Here is a 24,270-nt window from a genome sequence, read left to right as displayed (position 1 = left end):
AGGGTCAATTAGCATATTCACTCTTTATTAGATAGGATTCTGCTCTTGAAGTAAAAGACCACAGAAAGTAACTGTCATCTGAAGAATTCTTCTAGAAGCCAGAGACTGGTGTTTGATAGATATTATATACTAAATAAAGCCCATCAGCATGGGGTTATGTAGAAAAGCAATTTATTTCATTATAAGCACTTATACAGTTAGTCATAGAGAGTAACAGGCCTGTTAGTGAAACAGGTCACCCAAAACAGAGATGGTATCAAACTAGTGGTCAAGGACTAACTCCTAAAAAAAAGCAACTCTTATCCAGGATTAATTTAATTTTAAAAACAAATACAAGCTATAGATTCACTCTTTTCAACTTAGCTGGACAGTCTACCTGTGGTATAACTGTCAGGTAAAAACATACATCTTTACAACTTGGTGGTCCCAAGTTTTTTAAAAAAACCATTTCACAGAAAGGAAAGAAATAATATGAAATCAGCTCAAGAAATACACTAACAAGCAAAAATATATGGAAAACAGGAACACGTACTTTTGACTTAAGAAATTGAGAGGAGACTAGTCTACGTAGGAAATGTGCATCCTGGAAAAGTCAGGTGTGAAGATTTTAGAGTAGGAATTTATGACTCGAATCTCCCCTAATTCCTGAATAAAAACATCTTGCAGTACTTACACTTCATGGCTCACACACCTACCTCTCTTGGCTCTATTCCTTATTTACTTCTAGCCTTTACTTAAATGAGCCTGAAAAACGTGGGGATATGGCATACAGAGAAAAATAACCACACACAATATTCCCCTTTCAGTGGCTACTTTAGATCTTTGATACTAGAAAATTCCTGAAAAAAATTTAAATATAAGTCTGTGGCTTTGCTGAATCAAGCCCCTCAGTTAATATTTAGAAAACCCCTTGGTTTGGGTTAATAGCATTGTTGATGGTACCTATTATAGAGGGATAGCTGAACAAAATCTGTGTCTCAAAACCAGTGTTAAATCACTATCAGGGTTGAGAGGAAAAAAAGGGCAGTCTAAAATTACAAGTGCAGATGAATCTAAGACCCCTGTCCTTCTGGATCCACACTTCCTTCAGGGTCTTCATCATTATAAATATTCTCTGCCTGTCCAAAAACAAGAAAAAGAGAAAAGGGTATTTAGTAAACATGAAGGCAAGTTCTTGAAGTTAAGGTTTCAAAAATAGATTAGGTCAGGTAAAAGGTTATGGGTCATGTAGTCTCTGTTGCAACTATTCAACTCTGCAGTTCTTGGATGACAGTAGCCTAGACAATCTGCAAATGAATAGGTATGTCTGTGCTCCAATAAAAGCAGACAGCTGGCCCACAGGCCAACACCCTGGATTAGGACATTCCCACAAAACTTAAGTATGGTTACCGAATGTCTTGATAATCAACATTCTTGAGTCCTTCAATCAGACATCATTCATCATAGTAAAAAGCCCTGGCTGGTGTGGCCCAATAGGTTGAGTATCATCCTATGCACTGAGAAGTGCACCAGAAATTGATTCTGGGTCAACCCTTGGTTGTGGGGCTCAATCCCCAGTAGGCAACGGACATTTTTCTCTTTCCCTCTCCCTCTAAAATCACTAAAAATAAATATAAAAAAATAAAGTAAAAACACAAATGCTCACAGACTAACAAATTTTTTTTATAATAAAACCAATCACAAAAACAAAAAACCCAGTCACATATTGTGATTTTATTTATATTAAATGTTCAGAATAGGCAAATCCATAGAGAAAGTACATTGGTGGTTGCCTAGTGCTGGGTGGACTGGAGGAAAATGGGGAGCGATGGCTAATGGATATGGGTGGTTATGGGGCTTCTTTTTGGCAAAACTGACTGGAGTACTGGTTGCATAATTCTGTATATATATAAAAATCACTGAATTATGTTAAAAAAAAAAAAAAGAAACCCCATCCCATCAACACTGTATGTTCCAAATCTTAATTTATAATTTTTTAAAATGAAAATTGCTCTTGCATATCTACTTCTATTTCTTGATGAAACATCTGTATATAAAGGCATAATGTTAATTACAGACACTACTTTCATTTAGAAAAAATTTATTGTTCTTAGTTTAGCACCTACTATGTATAAATCGCCAGGCTAGGTGCTACAAAGTATGAGACAGACTTGTTTTCGAAGAGCTTGTGTTCTGACCACAGGGAAATGTATACAATTGTGTTATGTTTTCTGACAATGCGTGTATAATGTCTTTTCCCTGACATCAATTCTCTAATGCCAACTGGGCATCCAACAAGTCATTTCAATCCTGACATTAACTAATTAGAGGTAGTGCCAGACTCCACAGGTTTAAGGGATGTGACTAAGGGCTCAGTGCCACAAGACTATCCTCACTTTGGGCACCAGTGATATGAGTGCGACGAGTACCCAGGCTACTTGTTACTTATAAGGAGTCCCTTATAAATAAATTTGTTGGCTACTCAGGTTTGATAATATGCTGGAATGACTCACTAAATTCAGGTAAGTGGCCGGTGCACCGATTCGTGCACTAGTGGGTGCCTTGGCCTGCGCCCTCTTGCAATCCAGGACCCCTTGGGGGATGTCGGACTGCTGGTTTTGGCCTGATCCCCACAGGCCAGGCCGAGGGACCCCACTGGTGCACGAATCCGTGCATTGTGCACTGGGCCTCTAATATGCATATAAGGTCTTTGGTTAATCTCTTCCCTCTGAGAATCATCAGTCTGTTCCATGTCTCCATGCCTGTGCGTTGAGCGTCTGCCCCCTGGTGGTCAGTGCGCATCATAGCTACCAAATGGTCAAACACTTAGCATATTAGGCTTTTATATATATAGATTACTGGCTTACTATAAAGGCTAGAACTCAGAACAAATGGAAGAAAAGCATAGGGCAAGGTGAGGAGGGAGAATAGAGCTTCCATGTCGTCTCTGGGTGGCATCAATATGTTCATCAACCTGCAAGTTCATCAGATCAGGAGCTTTTTATAGTTTTTTCCAAGACTTTTTATAGAGCTCAATCCCCTATCTGCGGGTTAGTGGAACTGAATGTTCTAACTCTCTAACCAAGTGTTTGGTCTTTCTGGAGACCAGCCTTATCCTGAGGCTATATCTAGGGGCCTCTTAAGTCACCTCCTTACCCTAAACTAAGGTATGTCCCAAAGGGACTCCTTATTAATAGCAACAGACTCCTTTGTAATAATTATGCATGGTGTCAGACTGGTACTAAATTTACCAGGTGATCATTTCTTAAGTCAGTGATTTTCAACTTTATCTCATGACACACAAACTAATTACTGAAATTCTGCAGCAAACCAAGAAATGTAATTTTTGCTGACCTGACAAAAATTTTTTTGATTCATTCACACTGGATGGCTACTGTTGTGTTGGCTGTTGTCTTTTTTTAATTTATTTTTTACAATCTAAGGGAAAAGAGGTCAATGCCTCTGACTAAATAGTTAGGTATTGCATGTTTTAAAAATTCTTGTGGCACACTGGTTGAAAATCACTGTCTTAAGTTATATAAATGTCTAATCAGTGTGTTGTATAACCAAAACTAATACAATGTTATATGTCAAATGTAATTGAAAAAATTTTAAATTATTTTTAAAAAATAGCAAGAGACTCCTACCACTCAGGAAATGCTAAGGGTTTTAGGCACTTTGTAACAGAAACTAGAACAGAGACCAAATATTTATTTCTTACACCACAATTTTTCTTCTTCTACAACAATTCTTAAACAAATGCACGCGCGCGCGCGCGCACACCCACACACACACACACACAGAGTAAAGTAACAACCTGGCCTGGAAATGATGGCCTTGAAGGTTATGGAGTTCAATATCCTACAACATTCCCATGGCAACTACTAAAATACCTTTAATTGAGAGATTATTGAAGGCAGCTCATTTTACCTTCTTGTTAGAACTCAATTTTTTACATTAATTTTCTATGGGTGAGGTGGATTTTCTGTTTACACATGTAACAAATCCTTGAATTATACAAAGAAATCAAGAACTCTCTAAATGTACCAACCATATTCTGGCAAACAGACTTATAAATAAATACCTACAAGTATTTAAATAGAAGAGCAGATACACATAATTTAAAAATGAGGGATTCCACCATGCTGTTCTGCAACCTGCCTTTTCTCTACTTAATAGCACTGTCATGAGTATCTTACAAAGCTAAGTATACTTCCTTGATATATACTATTCCCAAGTATGTATGTAGTATGTCATTTGTTAATCTCATAGGCCACAAACACTCTCATCAATAGTGCGATTCTGTAGGAAAGGTTTATATTTTTTAATCCAGTTTTTAAAACTATGTTTTATTGATTTGAGAGAGAGGGAGAGGGAGAGATAGAAACATCAATGCATGTGCCCTGACTGGGAATCAAACCAGCAACCTCTTGGTGCATGGGCTAACGCTAAACCACTGATCCACACTGGCCAGACTGTAGTAAAGTTTTAAAACATTTTTCCTCATGTTGAGCCAAAAACTTGCCCCTGGAGTTTATTCTTGGCTCTAGATCTATCCTGAGAAACCAAAAGTTTCTTTGCAATTCTTTTCATTTATCAGGGTATCATCACTGAAAAGCCATACAACTATTTTGTTTTTTAAATTGTAGTAAAATAAACACAAACATAAAATTTACCATACTATCACTATCACCCATCTCTAGAATATATCTGTTTTATTACATTGCTATATATTAGAGATTACAGTTTTCCCCATTAAATTTCAAGCACTCTAAAAATGACATTGTGGTAGAAACTATGCTAGGCATGTTCACAGATCATTTCAAGGGAATAACCACTCCTAGATATTCAATTGCTAGCCAAGAGGGAGAAACAAGAGGCAAGCCAACAAATAGTGCAGCAAGTGGTAATGAGAACCTGAGCAAAAAACTAGGGTGTGGAATAGACAGGAAAGTTGGGAATGGATGTATTTGTAAGATGAGTATAGATTGGAGAAACACTGCAGATAGAGACAACATAAAGTCTGGTAAGTGAACTAACCTAAAGGTGAATAGATAGTGGAGGAGAACTTCAATTTTCAAGTGTGGTGAGATGGGGATACTAAAGCCATATGGAAAACAGCCAAGTCAGAAGGAAAGGGGAGTAGGGAGAATGGGGAAAGAAGCAAAGTTCAGTTTAGTTAAGTCTGAGATACCAGTGGGATAACGAGATGAAGATAAAGAGCAGGTCGTTGAAAATGATAATGTACAGATAAGCACTAAAGTCACACTAAGGAGCACACGGAACAGAAATGCCAGTTGTATTCAGTAAGTATATAAATGTGAAGTGATAGTACACTTCCTTTATTTAACCTCCCCAAGATGACTAAATACTCACCATCTGCCACACTTGCATGATATTGTCTTCTGACACAGAACAGATCACCCAAGGTTCATTGGGATTCCAAGAGAAATCAGATATCTTAGCAGTGTGACCACCATGAATAAACTGAAGAAGGGAGAAAAACAAGATATAAAAAGCAGACAGAGGATATTAAATTACAGATTTTTCAATTGCTCAATGTTTGTACATACCAACAACTCTGGTGGCCCATCTTCTGCATCTTCAGGGGATTGTTCCTCTCCAATTTTACTAGCACAAAAAGATTTTCAAAAGTTAAACTTTTCCTGAGTACCTAATTTTGTAAAGTATAAATAAAGAAATAATTCCACAAAAACGTAACTATACCAAGACTTACCTTAAATCCCAGACATTCAGTCTGCGATCAGTACCACTGGAAGCCAAAATAGTCTCGTTGTGAGGTGACCACTGAACCTACAGAGAATGAAGGAAACAGAAGTTTTCAACTACAAAACTGAGTGAAAAGCACCTAAAATTATATTTAACAATTCACATTTTTGTAAATAAAAAGAATTCAAAGTACTTTAAAAAAATTGATTTATACAGAGAGAGAAAGAGGTGAAGGGAGGTGGGGAGAGGGAGAAAAGAAGGGGGACAGAGAGAAAGAGAGATTTGATGTTCCACTTAATTATGCATTCACTGGTTCCTTTTTGTATGTGCCTTGACTGGAGATCGAATTTGCAACCTTGGCGTATTGGGATGATGCTCTAACCAATTGAAAACTACCTTGCCAGGGTCTCCAAATATTTTAGACATAAGTTAAAACTGACGAGATCATTTTTGGTATGAAAATAACCCATTAGACCTAGGATATCAGCTTTTACTCTATTTGATCTTATATTTTTGAAGACCTTTTTATTTATTCTGGCCTCTAGCCAAATGTAATAAAATTCTGACCTAAGAACTACAGTACAGATCACACACACTATTTCCCAAGTACTTATTATGAATTCAGTGTTATACATAAGATTAAAAATGACTCATTACAATTATTTTATTAAAGTAAAGTTAGCTACTACATAGACAACTCATAATTGTGAAAACTGTTTGGTAAGCCCTAGCTGGTTTGGCTCAGTGAACAGAGTGAAGGGTCCCAGGTTCCATTCTGGTCAAGGGCACATACCTTGGTTGCAGGTCCCTGGCCCTGGTCAGGGTGTGTGCAGGAGGCAACCAATCGATGTGTCTCTCTTATATCGATGTTTCTTTCTGTCTCTCCCTCTACCTTCAACTCTCAAAAATCAATGGAAAAATACCCTCAGGTAAGGATTAAAAAAATGAAATAAAATTACCTATCTATCTATCTATCTATCTATCTATCTATCTAAAAGGCTAATATGCAAATTGTCTCCTCGGGAGTTTGACCAAGAGTTCGACTGCTTGCCATAATGTGCGCCAACCACCACTACCTGTGCACAAATTTCGTGCACCAGGCCTTTAGTAATCTATCTATATAAAAGCCCAAGCGACCTTTACAGCAGAACAACCAGTCGCTATGACGTGCACTGACCACTCGATTGCCTGATCAGGGCCTGCCAGCCAACCTCCTGGTCCCTCCTCTTGGCCAGTGGGTGCTGACCGCCTGCCCGATGGGGAACGGGAATCGGGGGTGAGTGGCAGCAGACATGGGTGGCACCAGGCCAAGGTAGGTGTGGGTGGGGAGTGGGGCCAGCTGCTGGGGGAAGAAAGATCCAGGCTGGCCAACCTTCTGGTCCCTGAAGGCTTTTGAAAAACCTCTTTCTGGGAAGGCTTTTCTTTTCCCTCCAGCAGCGCACAATTCAAAGGTGCTAGCCGCAGTGTTGCCTGCCATGGAGCTGCCCAATCTCTCCCCACACCCAGTTGGATTACGTCTGGCATGGCAGGGTGGACCACCTCAAGCCACTGCCTACAGGCGGGAAGCTGGCGGGGGTCGGGCATGGACATGGGCCTTGAAGCTGGACAACCTGACCCCCAGCGCACTCTCCACCTGGAGGTGTCCAGCTGTAGACCTCCGACTCCATTAACTGAAATCAGTGGTGGTGTAGAAAGCGACCCGGGAGGGTGAGGAAATGAAACTTGAGGCGAGTACCACAAGTGCAGTCCCCGCGACCTTCCTCTTCCAGTATAAATGCTGTGCTCCCTAAACTCCCACGCGCCGAGATAAATGTGAATTCACAAACAGGCAGGCCCCTGAGGAGGTTCAGCTGGGGGGACGAGAGGCATTACTCACTTCTGACACCCCCACACCCTTTGCTTTAAGGTTGCATCCTCCTTCCCTAATACATGTTGCTTGAAGTACATGATGGTTTGTGCTTAGACATGCGATAAACATGGGGAAAGCAAAGTTTTGTGCTTTAGAACTAAAGAGTCTGGAGTCTTTGGGGGGTGGTGGTGGTGTTGTCTCTCTCTCACTGCTTCCTCCCCTCTTCCCTCGCCTGGCAAATCTTCACGCAGAAAGTTAACCCTAGCTCCTCAGAACCCACCCTCACTGGAGTGGCCTGGTTTTTTTTTTGTTGTTTTTTTTTTTCTCTCACAAGGTTTTTTTCTAACCTCTAAACCGGCAGTTGGACATCACCCGAGGGGTCCCGGATTGCGAGAGGTCATAGGCTGGGCTAAGGGACACCCCCCCGCCCCATACACAAATTTCGTGCATTGGGTCTCTAGTAAATAATCTATCTTTATAAAGCCTAAGTGACCATCGCAACCGAACAGGCTGCGTGGGGCGACCAGGCTGGCAGGGGGGTTAGTGAGGGGCGACCAAATGACTGAGCAGCAGGCTGCGTGCGGTGACCAGGCCGGCAGGGGTGGGGGACTTGGGGGCGATCAGGCCGGCAGGGGGGCAGTTAGGGGCAATCAGGCTGGCGGGGGCGGGGAGTTAGGGGAAATCAGGCAGGCAGGCAGGTAAGTGATTAGGAGCCAGCAGTCCTGGGGATCGGGCCTAAACCAGCAGTCGGACATCCCTCAAGGGGTCGCAGATTGGAGAGGGTGCAGGCTGGGCTGAGGAGACCCCCCCCCCACCCCAAATTTCGTGCACCGGGCCTCTAGTAGTAGTAGTAGTAGTAATAATAATAATAATAAACTGTTTGGTAAGAAAGTCCTAGCTTCATGGTACAGATAAGAGGGCATTAGCAACCAGTATTTAAGGAAGAATTTGGATACCCTCCAGGCAACACCACTATTATAAGCAAGGACAAAGAGATAGCGTGAGGCCCTAGCAGGTTTGCCTCAGTGGATAGAGGGTTGGCCTGCGGACTGAAGGGCCTGGGTTCGATTCCGGTCAAGGGCACATGCCCGATCCCCAGTACGGGGTGTGCAAGAGGCAGCCGATCAATGTTTCTCTCTCATCATTGATGTTTCTATCTCTCCCTTTTCTTTCCTCCCTGAAATCAATAAATTAAAAATAAATAAATAAAAATTAAAAAATTATAGCCTTAACTGCTGCTTTTTTAAAAAAAATCCTCACCTGAAGCTATTTTATTTTTTTCTTTCTTTTTTTTTTTTTTACAGAGAGAATGGAAGGGAAAGGGGGAGAAAGAGAGAAATATACTTGTGAGAGACACATCGACTGATTGCCTCCCGCTCACACCACAATCAGGGATCGAACTTGCAACTGATGTATGTGACCTTGGGCAGGAATCGAACCAGCGATCCTTTGGTTGGTGGGCCAACGCTGTTAACTACTGAGCCAAACCGTCAGGGCAGCTTTAGCTTCTCTTACCTGGAATATTTCATCCTTATGTGATTCAAAGGAATGCAACTTAAGTTTCAGATTTCTCAGATCCCACAAGGCAACAGTCTATGTAAAGAATGGAAAGAGTAATCAATTTCTTTTTAAGAGAAAAAACCAAACCCCTAAGTAAAAGATCTCTGCATTCAAAAGAATCCAGAGAAATTCACCCTGTTTTCTTTTAAAATAAACCAAACTAACCTTATCAGCTGATCCTGTGGCAAGAATGAATTCACTATAAGGATTAAAAGAAAGGCAGTTCACTTCAGCAGTGTGAGCATCAACTGAGTGGCTTGGTTTGGAAGTATTGTTTGAACGAGTATCCCAGCTTTAGTACAAAAACAACAACAACAAAACAGGAAAAAAAGTTTGAAATGGGCAACTAAATATAAAACTTAGATAATTTATGAAGAAATATTTAAAAATGGGTTCTACTCACATCATAAGTTTCTGATCATCAGCAACAGACCCAAACAGAGACTCATGGAGCAGATGCCATGAAACATCCTCTACTACTGCTGTATGTCCTGTAAAGATGGTCTTCGCATCCACAACTTTTCCTTCCTTTGGAACAGCACTGATGTCCCATAGGCAGATGGTCTTAAATGCAAAATAAACTATTATAGAAAAGGAAGATTCTCACTTTCCCACATACCCCAGAAAAGAAACTGGTAACAAGCCCAGATTTGCTTCAAAATTGAAAGGATACACACATGGTCATCTGAAGCACTAAGTAAATGCCCACTCAGATTTGGGTTCCAAGAAAGCCCATAGCCTTCCTTCTGATGTCCACGGAGACGCAAGTCTGGGTTGCACTCGCCAGAAGGATCTGCAAAGTAAGACACATCAAGACTATCCATTTCACTGCCTCTATGGATCTACTGAGCATAATGAAATTTTTATCAAGGGGGTCTAAAGCTCTTGCCCAGCCAGCTTGGCTCAGTGGTTGAGCATCAATCTATGAACCAGCAGTTCATAGTTCGATTCCCAGGCAGAGCACATGCCCAGGTTGCCGGCTTGATCCCCAGTGTGGGCTGTGCAGGAGGCTGCCAATCAATAATTCTCATCACTGATGTTTCTATCTCTCTCCCCCTCTCCCCTCCCCTCTGAAATCAATAAAAAAAAAAAAAAAAAAAAAAAAAAAGCTCTAAAGCTCTTAATATTATAAGCAATACAGACCCATTATGACCAAACTAGAAGCCCGGTGCGTGAAAACTCATGCACTGGAGGAGTGGTCCCTCAGCCTGGCCTGCCCCCTATCACAGTCCAGGAGCTCTCAGGGACAGGAGGCGACCTGGTAATCAGGGGAAGGCAACGCCCCCATCACACCTCTGCTGCTGCCACTGCCGGCAGCTCAAGCTTCAGCCGGCCCTGGTTACCTGAGCCTCAAGCAGTCCTGAGCAGCTAGGTAGCTGCCATCCATCTGGCTGCACCGGGCGCCTGCCACCCCCCCGCCCCCAGGAGGGGCTGAGGGGACTGGGCACCGCCATCTTTGTGATGCTGTGATGGTCAATTTGCATACCCCCCTTTATTAGATAGGATATACAATGCTTAAGCTGCACCATCATTCTGTTCTATGTAAAGAAGCATTTTTTCACTTAAAGTTGAAGAATATCCACACATATCAATATAAATGACAAGATATTAAGTTATGCAAGGAATAACAAAAGCAACTAAAAGACTGAGTGGAGCAATGTATTCCACAGTGTCTCATTTGTATTTGAATTGAAGAGAGCAGGTACCTGGTTTAGAAGGATGTTTTGTATAGTCAAAAACAAGAACATCACTGGATGGAGTCTTTGTTGCAATGATGCATGGGTTCTGTGGCATATAACGTGCCCTGTTTACTTCCCCTTCATGGTTGATCTTGATTTCTATTTCAATTTTTCCACTAACAGAGCCAAAACCTCCAAATTCTGTAAATAAGAAATTAATTGCAAATGAAGACAAAACAAGAGCTACTCTCTATATATCATTCAAAGCATTACACAGACAAGGTTTTTTATCAGCAAGTTGGCATAATACTAGAAGTAACCTAGACATTTGTTAGCACCATAAAGTGCTTTCACATCCTTTATTTTGTTTGATTACCACAACCCTACAGAGTAGGGAAGATAGTTATTATCTCCAAAAATTTTACACAGAAGGGTGACATGACTATGGCAGAACATAAACTGAATTCCTATTTTTCTGATTCTGAGCCTAGTACACTTTCAGCTCTCGTAGTTATGTACCTAATAAGAGTATTATATTACTATCTAAAATTAAGAAACAGCCTGGCCATTGTGGCTCAGTGGGTGAGTATCAACCTATGAAATTGGAGGTCATGGTTCGATTCCCAATCAGGGCACATGCCTGGGTTGCAAGTCTATCACCAGTAGGAGGTTTGCAGGAGGCAGCCAATCAATGTCTCTCTCATCATTGAGTTTCTCTCTCTCTCCCTGTCCCTTCCTCTCTGAAATAAATAAAAAAATGTATTAAAAAAATAAATAAAATTAAGGAACACTATGGACTCCACTTCAAAAGTAGGCTCTCAATAAGCAGTTTTCAAATCTCATTTAAAGTACCAAAAAAGTGTGCTGAATAAATAAAACCCAAGTTACTATTTTAATGAATATGAAGTACACAATGTGCTTGGTACTAAAGAGTCCCTCTTATACTATTTTTAAAGCTCCAGTTTGGGGTAATCTTTCTGAAATATCACACCGTATCTTCTTCCTACACAGTTTCTCTTAGTCCGGTGAGGAAAAACAGAGCCACAAGAGCTCTTTCATTTTTCCAATGCCCCACTTATACTTGGCAACCATAGTCCCTGGTTGAAATAAACCAGGTGGGCAAGGACTAGACAAAAGCATTTTTAAAATTCATATTTGACTATTGCATGCCCTTAAGAGTTCTCCCAACTACCATTATAAAATGTAAAACACAACATTATTTGTGATTATGTAAATCTTGGCAAACATAATATAAACAAAAGCAGTCACTGATTAGTCAAAAGAATTATACAAGACAGAATGATAAGGTACCTAAGTAAGAGTCACACCTTAGCCTAACTGACTCTGCCGCTTACTAGCTTGGTGTTTTGGGGAAGGCCTTCAATTTTTAAGCCCCAAATACCTTATCCAAAAAGCAAGCTTTGGGAGTAAATGAAAATGCTATCAACAGCACTGTTACACAAGTATTATACTTTGAAGGATAAAAATCTTTTCAAAAAGCAAAGACACAGATGAGTAATATGGCTAGCAGATTAGATAACTTTCAACTTTAAAATAGAAGTTCAAAATAGACTCTTAAACGAGAAAAACCCACATTAAACAAGTTTTTTTAAAAGACCTGTAGCCAGTGGTCGGCAAACTGCGGCTCACGCGCCACAGTTTGCTGACCACTGCTGTAGACCATGGAGCACCGACAATTTAAAAAAAGAAGGCATATGATGCATGATTTCAAGGATCTTTTAGTCCAAACATGGGGACATAGCCCTAGCTGGATAGAACAGCGGTCACCAACTGGTGGTCCACAGACCACTGGTGGTCCGTGAGGTCCGAAAGGTTGGCGACCCCAGGTTTAAGAAAATCTTTGGAACAGCGGTTGCCAACCGGTGGTCTGTGGACCACTGGTGGTCCGCGAGGTTCGAAAGGTTGGCGACCACTGGGATAGAGCGTCAACTTGCAGACCAAAGGGTCCTGGGTTTGATTCCAGTTAAGGGCATGGAACTTGGTTGCAGGCTCCTCCCCGGCCTGGGCCCTGGTCAGGAAGCAACCATTCGATGTGTTTCTCTCATACCGATGTTTCTCTGTCTTTCCCTCTCGCTTCCACTCTCTCTAAAAATCAATGGAAAAATATTCTCAGGTGAGAACAACAGACACACACACACACACACACACACAAAGAACAAAACAAACAAACAAACATGGGGACATAACTACAGATGAAAAAAGCTTAACAGTCAGAAAAGAGATACCAATAACAAGGGAAGAGCAATAACTGGCATGGAGCCCACAGAGCAGTAAGTAATCATTACAAAATATGGGTTATTTCAGTGCTGGGTATATACTAACAGAGGGCTTTCCTAACTGTAAGGAATCAGCATAAGCCTAGCCGTTTGGCTCAGTGAGGGTCACGGGTTCGATTTAAGACTAGGGCATGTACCTGGGTTGTAGGCTCGATCCCCAGCCCTGGTTGGGGAGCATGCGTGAAGCAACCAACTGATGTGTCTCTCATATCAATGTTTCTTCCTCTCCCTTCCACTTTTTTAAATTGATTTTTTACAGAGAGGAAGAGAGAAGGATAGAGAGTCAGAAACATTGATGAGAGAGAAACATCCATCAGCTGCCTCCTGCACACCTTCTACTGGGGATGTGCCCGCAACCAAGGTACATGCCCTTGACTGGAATCGAACCTGGAAACTTTTAGTCTGCAGGCTGACGCTCTATCCACTGAGCCAAACCGGTTAGGGCTCCCTTCTACTTAAAAAAAAAAAAATCAATGAAAAAAAAATCCTCAGGAGGATTAACAACAAGAACAAGAACAAAATCAGCATAGAGGATTTATAATTGAGGCTTTATAAAGATGAGGACTTATCTATTAAAAAATAATTAGAATATGTGGAATATAACGAACAAAATAAAGTGATGAACAAAATAGATCCAGAAACATAGAAGCACAGAACAGACCGTGGAATTTCAAAGAGAAGGCAGGGAGGGAGATTGGGTGGGAAGAGATCAACCAAAGAAGTTGTATGCATATATGCATAACCCATGGACACAGACAATAGGATGTAAAGGCCTGGGGTAGGGGGCGGGGCATGATACAATGGGTCAATGAGGGGGAAAAAATGGGATTTTCAACAATAAAGATAAAATAATAATAATAATAATAATAATAATAATAATAATAATAATTAGAAGTTCTACAAGTTGAAGCTGATCTGTCAAAGGCCAAACTTGAAGTAGAAAGACTATAGTACTAATGTAGTCATGGGTCACTTAACAACTGGGAAACATTCTAATAAATGTGTTAGGTAACTTCATCATTGTGTGAACATCATAGAGTGCACTTACACAACCCTAGAGTATCTAGCCCACTACACACCTAGGCTAGTTATATGGTATAGCCCAGTGGTCGGCAAACTACGGCTCACAAGCCGCGGTTTGCCGACCGCTGCGTAAGGCATTACCCTTACCCAGAAGTTTTGACTTCAGGTTAAAGACATCAGTACATTATTAAAATGTTTTTTAAGTGTTTTTCCCTAAGGCAGTGGTCGGCAAACTCAAGTCAACAGAGCGGCAAACCACAGCTTGCGAGCCGCAGTTTGCCGACCACTGGTACAGCCTACTGCTCCTAGGCTACAAACCTGTACGTATAGCATGTCACTGTACTGAACACTGCAGGCAACTGTAACACAACAGTAAGTACTTGTGTATCTAAATATAGAAAAGATACGGTAAAAATACAGCATAAAGGATAAAAAATGGTACACCCGAATGAAGCATTTACCATAAACAGAACTTGCAGGACTGGAAGATGCTCTGTGTGAGCTGGTGAGTGAATGCCTAGGATATTACTGTACACTACCACAGACTTTATAACTGTCCCAAGAGATCTCCTCCTGCTGTCTTCTGACAGGGTCAGAAATAGAACATCAAAGCTGTCAATACTGCTCTGTGAACAGGGATGTGGGCTGGATTGGAAATACGAAGGAGAAACTGGCTAGGTAAAGTGTAGATGGCCATTAACAGTGACTGTCAGGAGGCCTTAAGATTAGTAGGAATAAAAAAACAAGATGGAGAGATAAAAGAACACTGAAGATTGTCTTGGCAATGCGGTTTTGGCTCCTGCATAAACAGTGGTTAGATTAAGGAACTTTGTGGTACTCATAAAAAGAAAAAGTGTTTAATATGGAGAGAGTGTAGAACTACAGACTCAATTTTATTAATCTTCACTTGGTATGTTTCTTTTTTTTTTTTAGTTTTTTTAAAAATATATTTTTATTTATTTCAGAGAGGAAGGGAGAGGGAGAGAGAAAGAGAGAGATATCAATGATGAGAGAGAATCATTGATTGGCTATCTCCTGCACGCCCTGCACACCCCCCACTGGGGATCGTGCTGCAACCTGGGCCTGTGCCCTTGACCAGAAGCAAATCCCAGACCCTTCAGTCCACAGGCCCATGCTCTTTACACTAAGCCAAACCAGCTAGGGCCACTCACGGATATGTTTCTATTGATTTTTAGAGGGAGAGAAAGATGGGAGAGAAGGGAGAAAAGGGAGGGGGAGAGACACAAACACAGAGAGACAGAGACATTGATATAAGAGAGAAAAATCGATCGGTTGTCTCCCATATGTGCCCGACCCGGAACAGGGATCGAACCCCAACCTTTTTTGGTGTACAGGACGACACTCCAACCAACTGACACACTGGGCCAGGGCTCAATATTTTGACTTTGGAAATTTGTTTTTGGCTTCATTAAACTTATCTGCCACAAAGGGCTCTCTCTGGCATTAAATTGATGAAGAAATAAAACTTATAACCTGAAAATATTTCCAAAGTACAGGGACCAGATGACTTCATACTACCACAGAAAGCTTTTACTAAAGTGGCAGTGGCACTTAATACTTGTTAAGGTAGATCCTGTGGACCTGTGTGCTTGTACAGGATCTTAGGTCCTCAACAAAGAAATGTACAGCAATGTACTCTGAAGACCATTCAAGCTAGAACTGGAAGGGAGGTAAGTGTCCTCTGAATATATAGTGCTGGGAGGACAGCCTCTTCTGTGCCACAAGAGTCAGTGGCTGACTGATTGGGATGTAATCTGCATACTCAAAACTGAGGTGCTGTGAGAGGGAATCTCCTACCAACTCCCACAGATATTGTACCTGTCACAGAGGAAAAAATTCCTGAACCACATATCCTTCCATTTCTTCAAGGAAATTCAACTCCATTATAATCTTATGGGAACACTGTCGTATATGTGGTTCATCATTGACCAAAATGTCATGTGGAGCATGACTGAATAGTAAACTGAAAACTATCAAGATTTAACTGTATCCCTACCTTGTTGCTCTCTATATAAAACATTTTAAAAATTTGAGGTGTAACATAACACAGTTAAATGTCTAGCTTGACAAATTTTTATGTAAGTATAATACATCAAGGGAACCACCACCCACCAAATATAGAACATCTAGCCCCCTAGCCGGCACTGTCATGTCCTTCCCTACCAAGCTCCTCCCTCTACAAACTTAGATAACCAGCATTCTGATTTCTACTATACCAAGTCATTTTTTGAGCCCATAAACATTTTGAAACTAAGAAGAATAAGTTCTAACATCCTGAGTCAAATATTTATTTATCTTATCATAATTTAATAAGTTTATTATAGAGACAAAAGTTTAAATCTATCTTAAAAACAACACACACACAAAGCTAATTCCCCAAATAAGTTGTTAAAAATAATTATGTTGGCATTTGAAGATCTTAGTAACATGATCTGAAGTAAAAATTTACATCTAACCTATTTTCAGAGCTTAAAAGGTGACTATACCCAGGCTAAATCTAATATATTTTTCATTGTTCTTTTACTAATAAGCATTAGTAAGAGAGCTAAATGTATCATTGGAACATAAAAGTGAATTGGTTTGATGCCACTCAAATAACTCAGTTACCAGAAAAATACTTGAGTGTACATGTTAAAAGATGCCATTTCAAAAACTAGCAGAGAAAATGGATTAGCCAGCAAATGGCATTTAAAAAATCGCTAACCACTTAGAAAAACACTTGAATCCCTAATTCCATAACTAACACCAGAAAGATTGAAGTTTTAATGGTCAAAACTTAAAAGTACCAGAAAACAACACCTATTTAAAAAAATCTTGGAATAAGGTCTTTCAAAATCTGAAGGATATCAGAACAATGTTGGGCAATTAAAAACACACTGCTTCTAGATAAGCCTTTAAGATTATAAAATAAACCTGGAAAAATGATCCACAACCTATTTATTGGGGATAACCTACTTTATCCTCCTATAAAATAAAAGCCCAATATGCTAAGTGTCTGGTTGTCTGTTCAACCAATCAAAGAGAAATATGCTAATGATATGCTAAGGCCGATCAACCACTCGCTATGATGTGCACTGACCACCAGGGGGCAGATGCTCTGACTGGTACGTTAGCTTGCTGGGGTCCAGCTGATCGGGACTGAGCAAGATGGGCCGGACACGCCCTAGGGCCCTCCCGTCGTACCTCCCCAGCTGGCCAACCTCCCGCGTTCCTCCCCGGCCCTGATTGTGCACCGGTGGGGTCCCTTGGCCTGGCCTGTGCCCTCTCACAATCCAGGACTCCTTGGGGGATACTGGAGAGTCGGTTTCAACCTAATCCCGCAAGCCAGGCTGAGGGACCCCACTGGTGCACAAATTCGTGCACCAGGCCTCTAGTACATAGATAATAATAGGAAAAACAAGAGCAAAAAACATAAATAGGCAGATTAAGATAGACAAAGACAAATATTTTAAAACAAGTTCAATATCATGAATAACTTAAAAAGTAAAATGAAATAAGACTGTAGTATTAACTTCAATGTTGGCGAGGGCATGGAGAAACAACAAATACTTCTGCTATTAGTGAGCAATTTAGCAGTGTCAATTATACTTGAGAATTTTCTTGCTCTATGATAAACATTACACTCAAAATTATTCTAGAGCAAAACTACCTAAGTTGCGTGCACCAAGAATTGTTTTTGAAGCCAAAAGATTGGAAACCACTTAAATGTCCATAAATAAGGATGGTTAATTATGGTATAGTATACAGCCAACAAAAACAGGTAGGTTTTTGCCCTGGCCAGTATTGCTCAATGGTTAGAATGCAGGCCCACAGACCAAAGGGTCTCAGTTCAATTACCGATAAAGGGCATGAACCTGGGTAGTTATAGGTTTGATCCTGACCCCAGTTGGGGTCGCATGTTGGAGGCAACCAGTCGATGTGTTTCTCTCACATCGATGTTTCTCTCCCCCTCACCCTCCTTCCACTCTCTGGAAAACCAATGAAAAAATATCCTCAGGTGAGGATAAAAAAAAAAAAAAAAAAAAAAAGTAGGTTTCTATACGTTTACACAGAAATCTGTCCAAGATACATCATACCAGAAAAGAATATTCTATGCTGTATCCCCAGTACCAAGAAACATGCCTGGCCTACAATAAGTACTTAACACATCTTTTGAACGAGTAATTCAATAAATAGGATAAATAAATCATTCCGAAAACTACGTATCAATTTAACAGTTATCTAAAGGGGACAGGTTTATGGTGGTTCCCACATCGTTTTATATTTGCTTTGATATTTAAAAATAACAATACATTACCAGACTATTTGTTTTGTCCCTAAATATTAACCAAAAATCCTAAAAAAATTTTATCTTTATCTAATAAAAGGCTAAAAGAGTTACCTAAAACCGCAATTAATGAGTGGCATATCCAGGTCTCCAGCCCAAGTCTAAATTCAGGGTGACCCCCCCAACCCCCATCACTAATGCCTACCCAGAAAATAACTTTCCAGTAATCATATCTTACAGTTACACACTTGGGTCAGTGACACAAAATATTTGCTGACCTTTATCCTAAGAAGTTATTTTGCATTCTGCATCACCCTAAGCTAAATATGGAATGCTCAAAAGATCAACTGCACATTACAATACTGGAAAATAACTGGAGCCCAAAATAACTTAGATAAAAGAATGGATTCTGCTAATCAGAAGAAATCTAAGATAATAAATTTTAAACATCTATTTATTAGAGCACAAATCTTAGAGGCCATCCTCTACTTTTCAGTAATAATTTGAGTTCAAGGACAACAATAAAGGAAACTCACTCACTGTACCTCTTATAAGAGAAAAAGTATTTCATGAAAAGTTAAACCCTTATCTCCTAAAATCAGGATATAATTAAATGGCTCACTTAATTTTAATGTATGTATCGAGAGCCATAGTTGTCATTTTTACCACTTCAAACCTAGAAAGGGTAATTTAAGCCAGTGTTTCCCAAATCTTTTTTCCATTATTGCCCCTCTAAGAAACCTTATAAGACATTTTCTTGACACCCATGATGAAATTTTAATACCAGATATACTGTATTATCTATTTACATATGCTATGTATATCTGTGCTTTATACATTCAAAGAATAAGGTTGTTTTCAAACACATCTTTCCCCCAAAACCAATTTTCACTCCCTTGGGGCAGCACGTCACACGTTGAGAATCTGTGCATGAACAGCAATAATATATGGTGGATTTTTGTTTCTTTCAATTCTAGAAATACCCGCCAGCACCAAATTTAGTAGAAGAAGGTTTATAGAAAAGGCACAGAACCAACTCTGTGTTAAGTATGTATTCTGACAGCTAATATCTCTACTGCAAACTCAGGCTTTCCGAAGCTTAACATCTTGTTTCTATCTTGAGGCTCCTTTATCATACTGAACATTCTTTTTATGACAATTCAAAGATATGAAAAATATATCTCATAGACGCCTTCTTTCACTTTTAAGATTCCTACCTCCTTTCTCACTGTCGTAGTGTGAAGCATCAAACTGAGCATCATCATTAGGGAGTTGCACACTGGCTATCACAAGGTGGTTTTGTTCATCCGATGTGTGTGTCCCCAGGACAAGTCGATGAATGCTGAAATCTTTCCCTTCTGGTCTGTAATAGCAATATATGGTCACCATTCAAATTAGTAACGAATACATCTATGCAAAAGCACTATTACAACAAGGTCTTGGGAAGAGAAAATCATTTTCTACTTTAATTTTAGAGAGAGAGAAAGGGAGGAGAGAAACATTGATTGCCTGCCTCGTGCATGCCTCCTACTGGGAATCGAACCCGCAACCCAGGCATGTGTATGCGATGACACTCAACCAACTGATCTACACCAGCCAGGGTCATTTTCTACTTTTAATGTAACTTCCATAGAGCCAAGTACAAGGAAGACTACATAGCACTGAATTTTTTAAGTACAGTAAATCCTCAGTTAACATGGATAGGTTCTGTGACTTTAAGCAAAATTACATACACAATGAAGCCAATTTTACCACATGCTAAAGTATATAAACAAAAGTTAAGTTCCTATGACATCTCATCAACTTTAGAATGAACAAAACATTATTCAAGGACCAGCTGTATTTAACTTGATCAAAAATTTACAATTGCTTTTGGGGGAAAGTCTAACAAAATAAAATGGGAATTAATTACACACCGGTTGGATATAAAGAAAAAATTGTTGGGTATACTAACATTTTTAGGTTACTTCTTTAGGTTAACCTCATCAAAAGGAAAGGAAATAACATTAGTAAATTAATTGCTCAAATATTTCCTAACTGCTTGGACACACTGCTCCAAAAACAATGGACACATAATGATTAAGACATGATTCCTGTCCTTAAAAAACCAGGGACAATTGGGCAGTCATGTACACAAATGATTAAAACACAAGTCAATATACACATGAAAGGTATACAGGAATACAGCTGGAAGATAAGCAGGTAGTCCAAAAAAAGGAAACTAAGCAAAGGGGAAGGTCTACCAAGTGCCAGACACCATGTTAGGCATTGAATATAACTTTTATCATTGAAATACCATAACACTACTAAGATTAAACAGCTTGCCCGAGATCACACAACGACTAAGTAACAGAACTAGGACAAGTCCAAATCTGACTCTAGGTATGGAAAGCACAGTGGGAGAGAAGGCTAAGAAACAGATTAAATTTAGACTCTAGGCAGCTGAAAATCCACCAAGAGCCCGAAGTTAGGTCTAAGATAATCAATACGAATTCCTCTGCAAAGAGGTGATGGACATCTATATATAAATAGAAAAAGTATAGGAAAGAAAAGAGGACTGTCAACAGAAAATTGGGAATGCCTGTGGTTAGAAAGTTCAAGAATCAAAGGAAGTGAGGGAAGAAAGAACTTTATAGAGCTACAATTATTTTTTTAAAGGATGCGAATAAACATCAAAATCAAAACATACACAAAAAAATCTAAACGCTTGGCATTAGAGATGCTTGCTTATAAGTAATCCTCATTACAAAAACAACAGAACATTGTTATATGAGTAGAATACAAAAAAGGGAAGGAAAAGGGTAGGGTATTTGGATCAATGTCAAATATTACAGAAAGGTTTATCTATCTGCTAGAGTAGAAAGCAACTGAGATGATAGCACAGATTTTAGCCTTTAAGAATTTATTCTAATTCATTGCTTTGCAAACCTAGCTAATCACTACACTGTATGGGAGGCTTTGGGATTCCAGAATGATTTAGTAGGTATGGGGTGACCAATATTTGGGACCCACTGGTTCACTATAATTTGGCATGTGACTGGTAAATCTGGAATCACCAACCATTTCTCATCAAGTATTCTGCAACAAGTTCTTAATGCTTTGAACTACCATTGAGAACCCCTGACAGAAAGAACTCCACTTCTGCTGAACTCAAGTAATTTTTTTTTAAACACTTGAATAATTTTTTATTTTTCAACTAGAGGCCCGGTGCACGAAATTCGGGTGGGGGGGTCCCCTCAGCCTGGCCTGTGCCCTCTCCCAGTCCAGGAGCCCTCTGGGGATGTTCAACTGATGGCTTAGTCCCGCTGCCTGAGCCGGCAGTTGGACATCCTCAGTGCTGCCAGAGATGGGAGAGGGTCCCGCCACCACTGCTGCGCTCACCAGCTGTGAGCCCAGCTTCTGGCTGAGTGGCACTCCCCCTGTGGGAGTGCACTGATCACCAGGGAGCAGCTCCTGAATTGAGCATCTGCCCCCTGGTGGTCCATGCATGTCATAGTGACCAGTAGTTCCACCATTCGGTGGATTTGCATATTAGCCTATTATATAGGATTTTTTATTTAACAATATTGTTAGTTTCAGATGCACAACAGTGATTAGACATTATATATATGAAGTGATCACCCTGATAAGCCTAATACCCTGACACCATACATAGTTACTACAATATTACTATATTCCCTGTGCTGTAGTTTATATCCACTTGACTATTCTGTAACTACCAATTTGTACTTCTTAATCCCTTCACCTTTTTCACCCAGCTCCCCAACCACCCTCCCATCTGGCAACTATCAAAATGTTCTCTGTATCTGAGTCTGTTTCTGTTCTGCTTGTTTTGATTCCACATAAGTGAAGTCATATGGTACTTGTTTTTCTCTAACTATTTCACTCAGCACAATACCCTCTTAAGTCCCTCCATATTGATGCAGATGGCAAGATTTCATTCTTTTTTATGGCTGATTCTGATGATCAGTTGAATATGGGAACTCCTGGTAATGATAAAGCTCCCAACTCTAAATTTCTAGGTATTTATTATGGTTTTGTTTAACAACCTTAGGACAGAATTACTCATTTTTAAAATGCTATTGCAAAGGTAACAGCCTCGTTCTTAATGTATTAAAATCTATATCAACTTTTTAAAATCTATGTAAATTTTCTGTTACTTGTTCAGTGAAGCATAGACTTTTAAAGACCTAAGATAGAAGAAATTTATTTTTTAGTATACATAAAATATAATTTTTAAATGTTCCAAAACTAAAACAGTTTTATAATAGAAAACCCATTATTCCAACTGGCACACTGGTTTTACTAAAACTTGAGCCTTTCCTCATACCCTGTTGAAGTAATTTTCCTTCCCCTCATCATTTTATCTTTGCCACTCTCATGATAATTTTTTTAATGTTATGGGTTATACATACGAAGTCAAGTCAATTTGTATGCCTTGATAAGTGGCACCTAGACCCTCAATAAACGTAAGCCTAATTAAATATTATAACTCTATTAGAGGAACATGAGTAAGAAATATATGCGATTAATCTCTCACCATGCATAATTCCTCATCTGCAAAACATCCCACCTTCAGGTGTTAGTTCTAAGCATCCTAAGTATCTTTCTAAAAGTGCTCTGAGAACATACAACTATAACCAGCTTCAGACTGTGCTCCTTGCAGGCAGGTACCATGTTGTATTCATCTTTGGATTAACCAGCTACAACCAAAGACTGTGAGATTAAAAAAACTGGACACATCATAACACTTCTTGTAAGCTGACAAGTTATATGGTTATTCAACCCAGTATCAGAAAAAGAACAGCATGTTTTCTCTTATCAGTGAAAGTAATTTGACATTTTGTCCACTTTCTGGTCTAGAAAAAGATGTCACCAATAAGTTTTGATCATATGCCCTGTGAGGGTGACTGGAGAAAAAAAATAGGGAAAAATCAATGTGCCAAATCTACACTGAGGACACACCAAAACAATGTTCAAGAGATTCGCATCACCTGGTTACATCTGGAAGCCACTGTGCAGTTAGGCTGGGCCACTCCAGAGCATGGGTCATCACCAAATCGTAAAGAAAAGGGGTGTTCTTTTTCCATATTTTGTACTCTTCGTTGATCACGCGTTCTTCTACTGCGTCATCAAAGGCTGCTAAAAAATTAAAAATAAATTTAAATTAGCGAACACAACAGAAACCGCGTAAACACTTCCAAAGCTACCGGTATGGCTCCTGAGTCCTGATACAGAGCAGGTCTGTCCAAATTTCCCCTACGCGGAGGCACCAACATCCCCTCCACCTCCGCGGGTTGGACCTCCTCTCGCGTCATCGGCCAGAGACTCCGTTAGCCGATCGGGTAACGGCGCCCGGCCGCGCAAGCACGCTACCTACGCCCAAGTCTACGGGACCTGTGAGGAGGCCCGAGTACCGACCCCTGGGTGTAGGGAGCGGTGCAGGGCAGACCGGGAGAGAGGCGTGTAGACCGACAGGAAGCGCAAGGAGGGACCAAACACCCGCCGGGGCCCCACCGCCAGCTGCGCGCCGTTAGTCCGCTTCGCGGGGCTATTTTCGCCTCATGCCTCCGATGGTGTGGACCGCACTCAGCAGAGTCGGGCCTGCTCTCGCTGTTAGGCCGTGTAAAGGCCGCAGCGCAAGTCCGGCACCCCTCCGCCTCCTAAGGTGACTCCGGCACCCTCACCTTCCTTGTCGGCCATGGCGTGCAGGAAAGCCAGGGGGATCCCGAGGTCTACCGTTTTGCGGGAGGGGCGGGGAAGCTACGGAACGCTCGCTCTCCGCGCGCGGCCTCTATTGTTTCCTGCTGTCCCTGCGTGAGGGCTGCTTCGCGGACCTTCGCGCCAACACCGACCAATCGGAGC

At 40.5% G+C, this 24,270-nt stretch overlaps 1 protein-coding gene across 3 annotated transcripts in view; it reads right to left on the bottom strand.

Moving 5' to 3' along the window:
• The window catches only part of RBBP4 (RB binding protein 4, chromatin remodeling factor), a 28,544-nt gene extending 4,296 nt beyond the window's left edge, over positions 1-24,248 (bottom strand). Inside the window, exons 1-12 of one of the 3 annotated variants that reach the window (XM_080654957.1) lie at positions 24,093-24,243; positions 23,400-23,547; positions 19,623-19,768; positions 10,825-10,998; positions 9,796-9,911; positions 9,522-9,682; positions 9,284-9,410; positions 9,074-9,151; positions 5,717-5,793; positions 5,553-5,610; positions 5,356-5,466; positions 1,039-1,118 (exon numbers count right to left, since the gene is read on the bottom strand). In XM_080654957.1, coding sequence (XP_080511083.1) covers positions 1,053-1,118; positions 5,356-5,466; positions 5,553-5,610; positions 5,717-5,793; positions 9,074-9,151; positions 9,284-9,410; positions 9,522-9,682; positions 9,796-9,911; positions 10,825-10,998; positions 19,623-19,768; positions 23,400-23,547; positions 24,093-24,108 — 1,278 coding nt within the window. In that variant the 5' untranslated portion in view covers positions 24,109-24,243 and the 3' untranslated portion in view covers positions 1,039-1,052. Of the gene's footprint in view, positions 1-154; positions 1,119-5,355; positions 5,467-5,552; positions 5,611-5,716; positions 5,794-9,073; positions 9,152-9,283; positions 9,411-9,521; positions 9,683-9,795; positions 9,912-10,824; positions 10,999-19,622; positions 19,769-23,399; positions 23,548-24,092 lie in introns of those variants that run through there. The other 2 variants (XM_080654956.1, XM_080654958.1) reach the window with 2 other exon arrangements.
• Positions 24,249-24,270: the final 22 nt, after the last annotated feature.

Source organism: Plecotus auritus, assembly GCF_963455305.1.
Source record: "Plecotus auritus genome assembly, chromosome: 2".
In the NCBI taxonomy this organism is placed as follows: domain Eukaryota; kingdom Metazoa; phylum Chordata; class Mammalia; order Chiroptera; family Vespertilionidae; genus Plecotus; species Plecotus auritus.
Note: the sequence above shows the minus strand (reverse complement) of the source record. Positions and strands in the feature narration are given on the sequence as shown.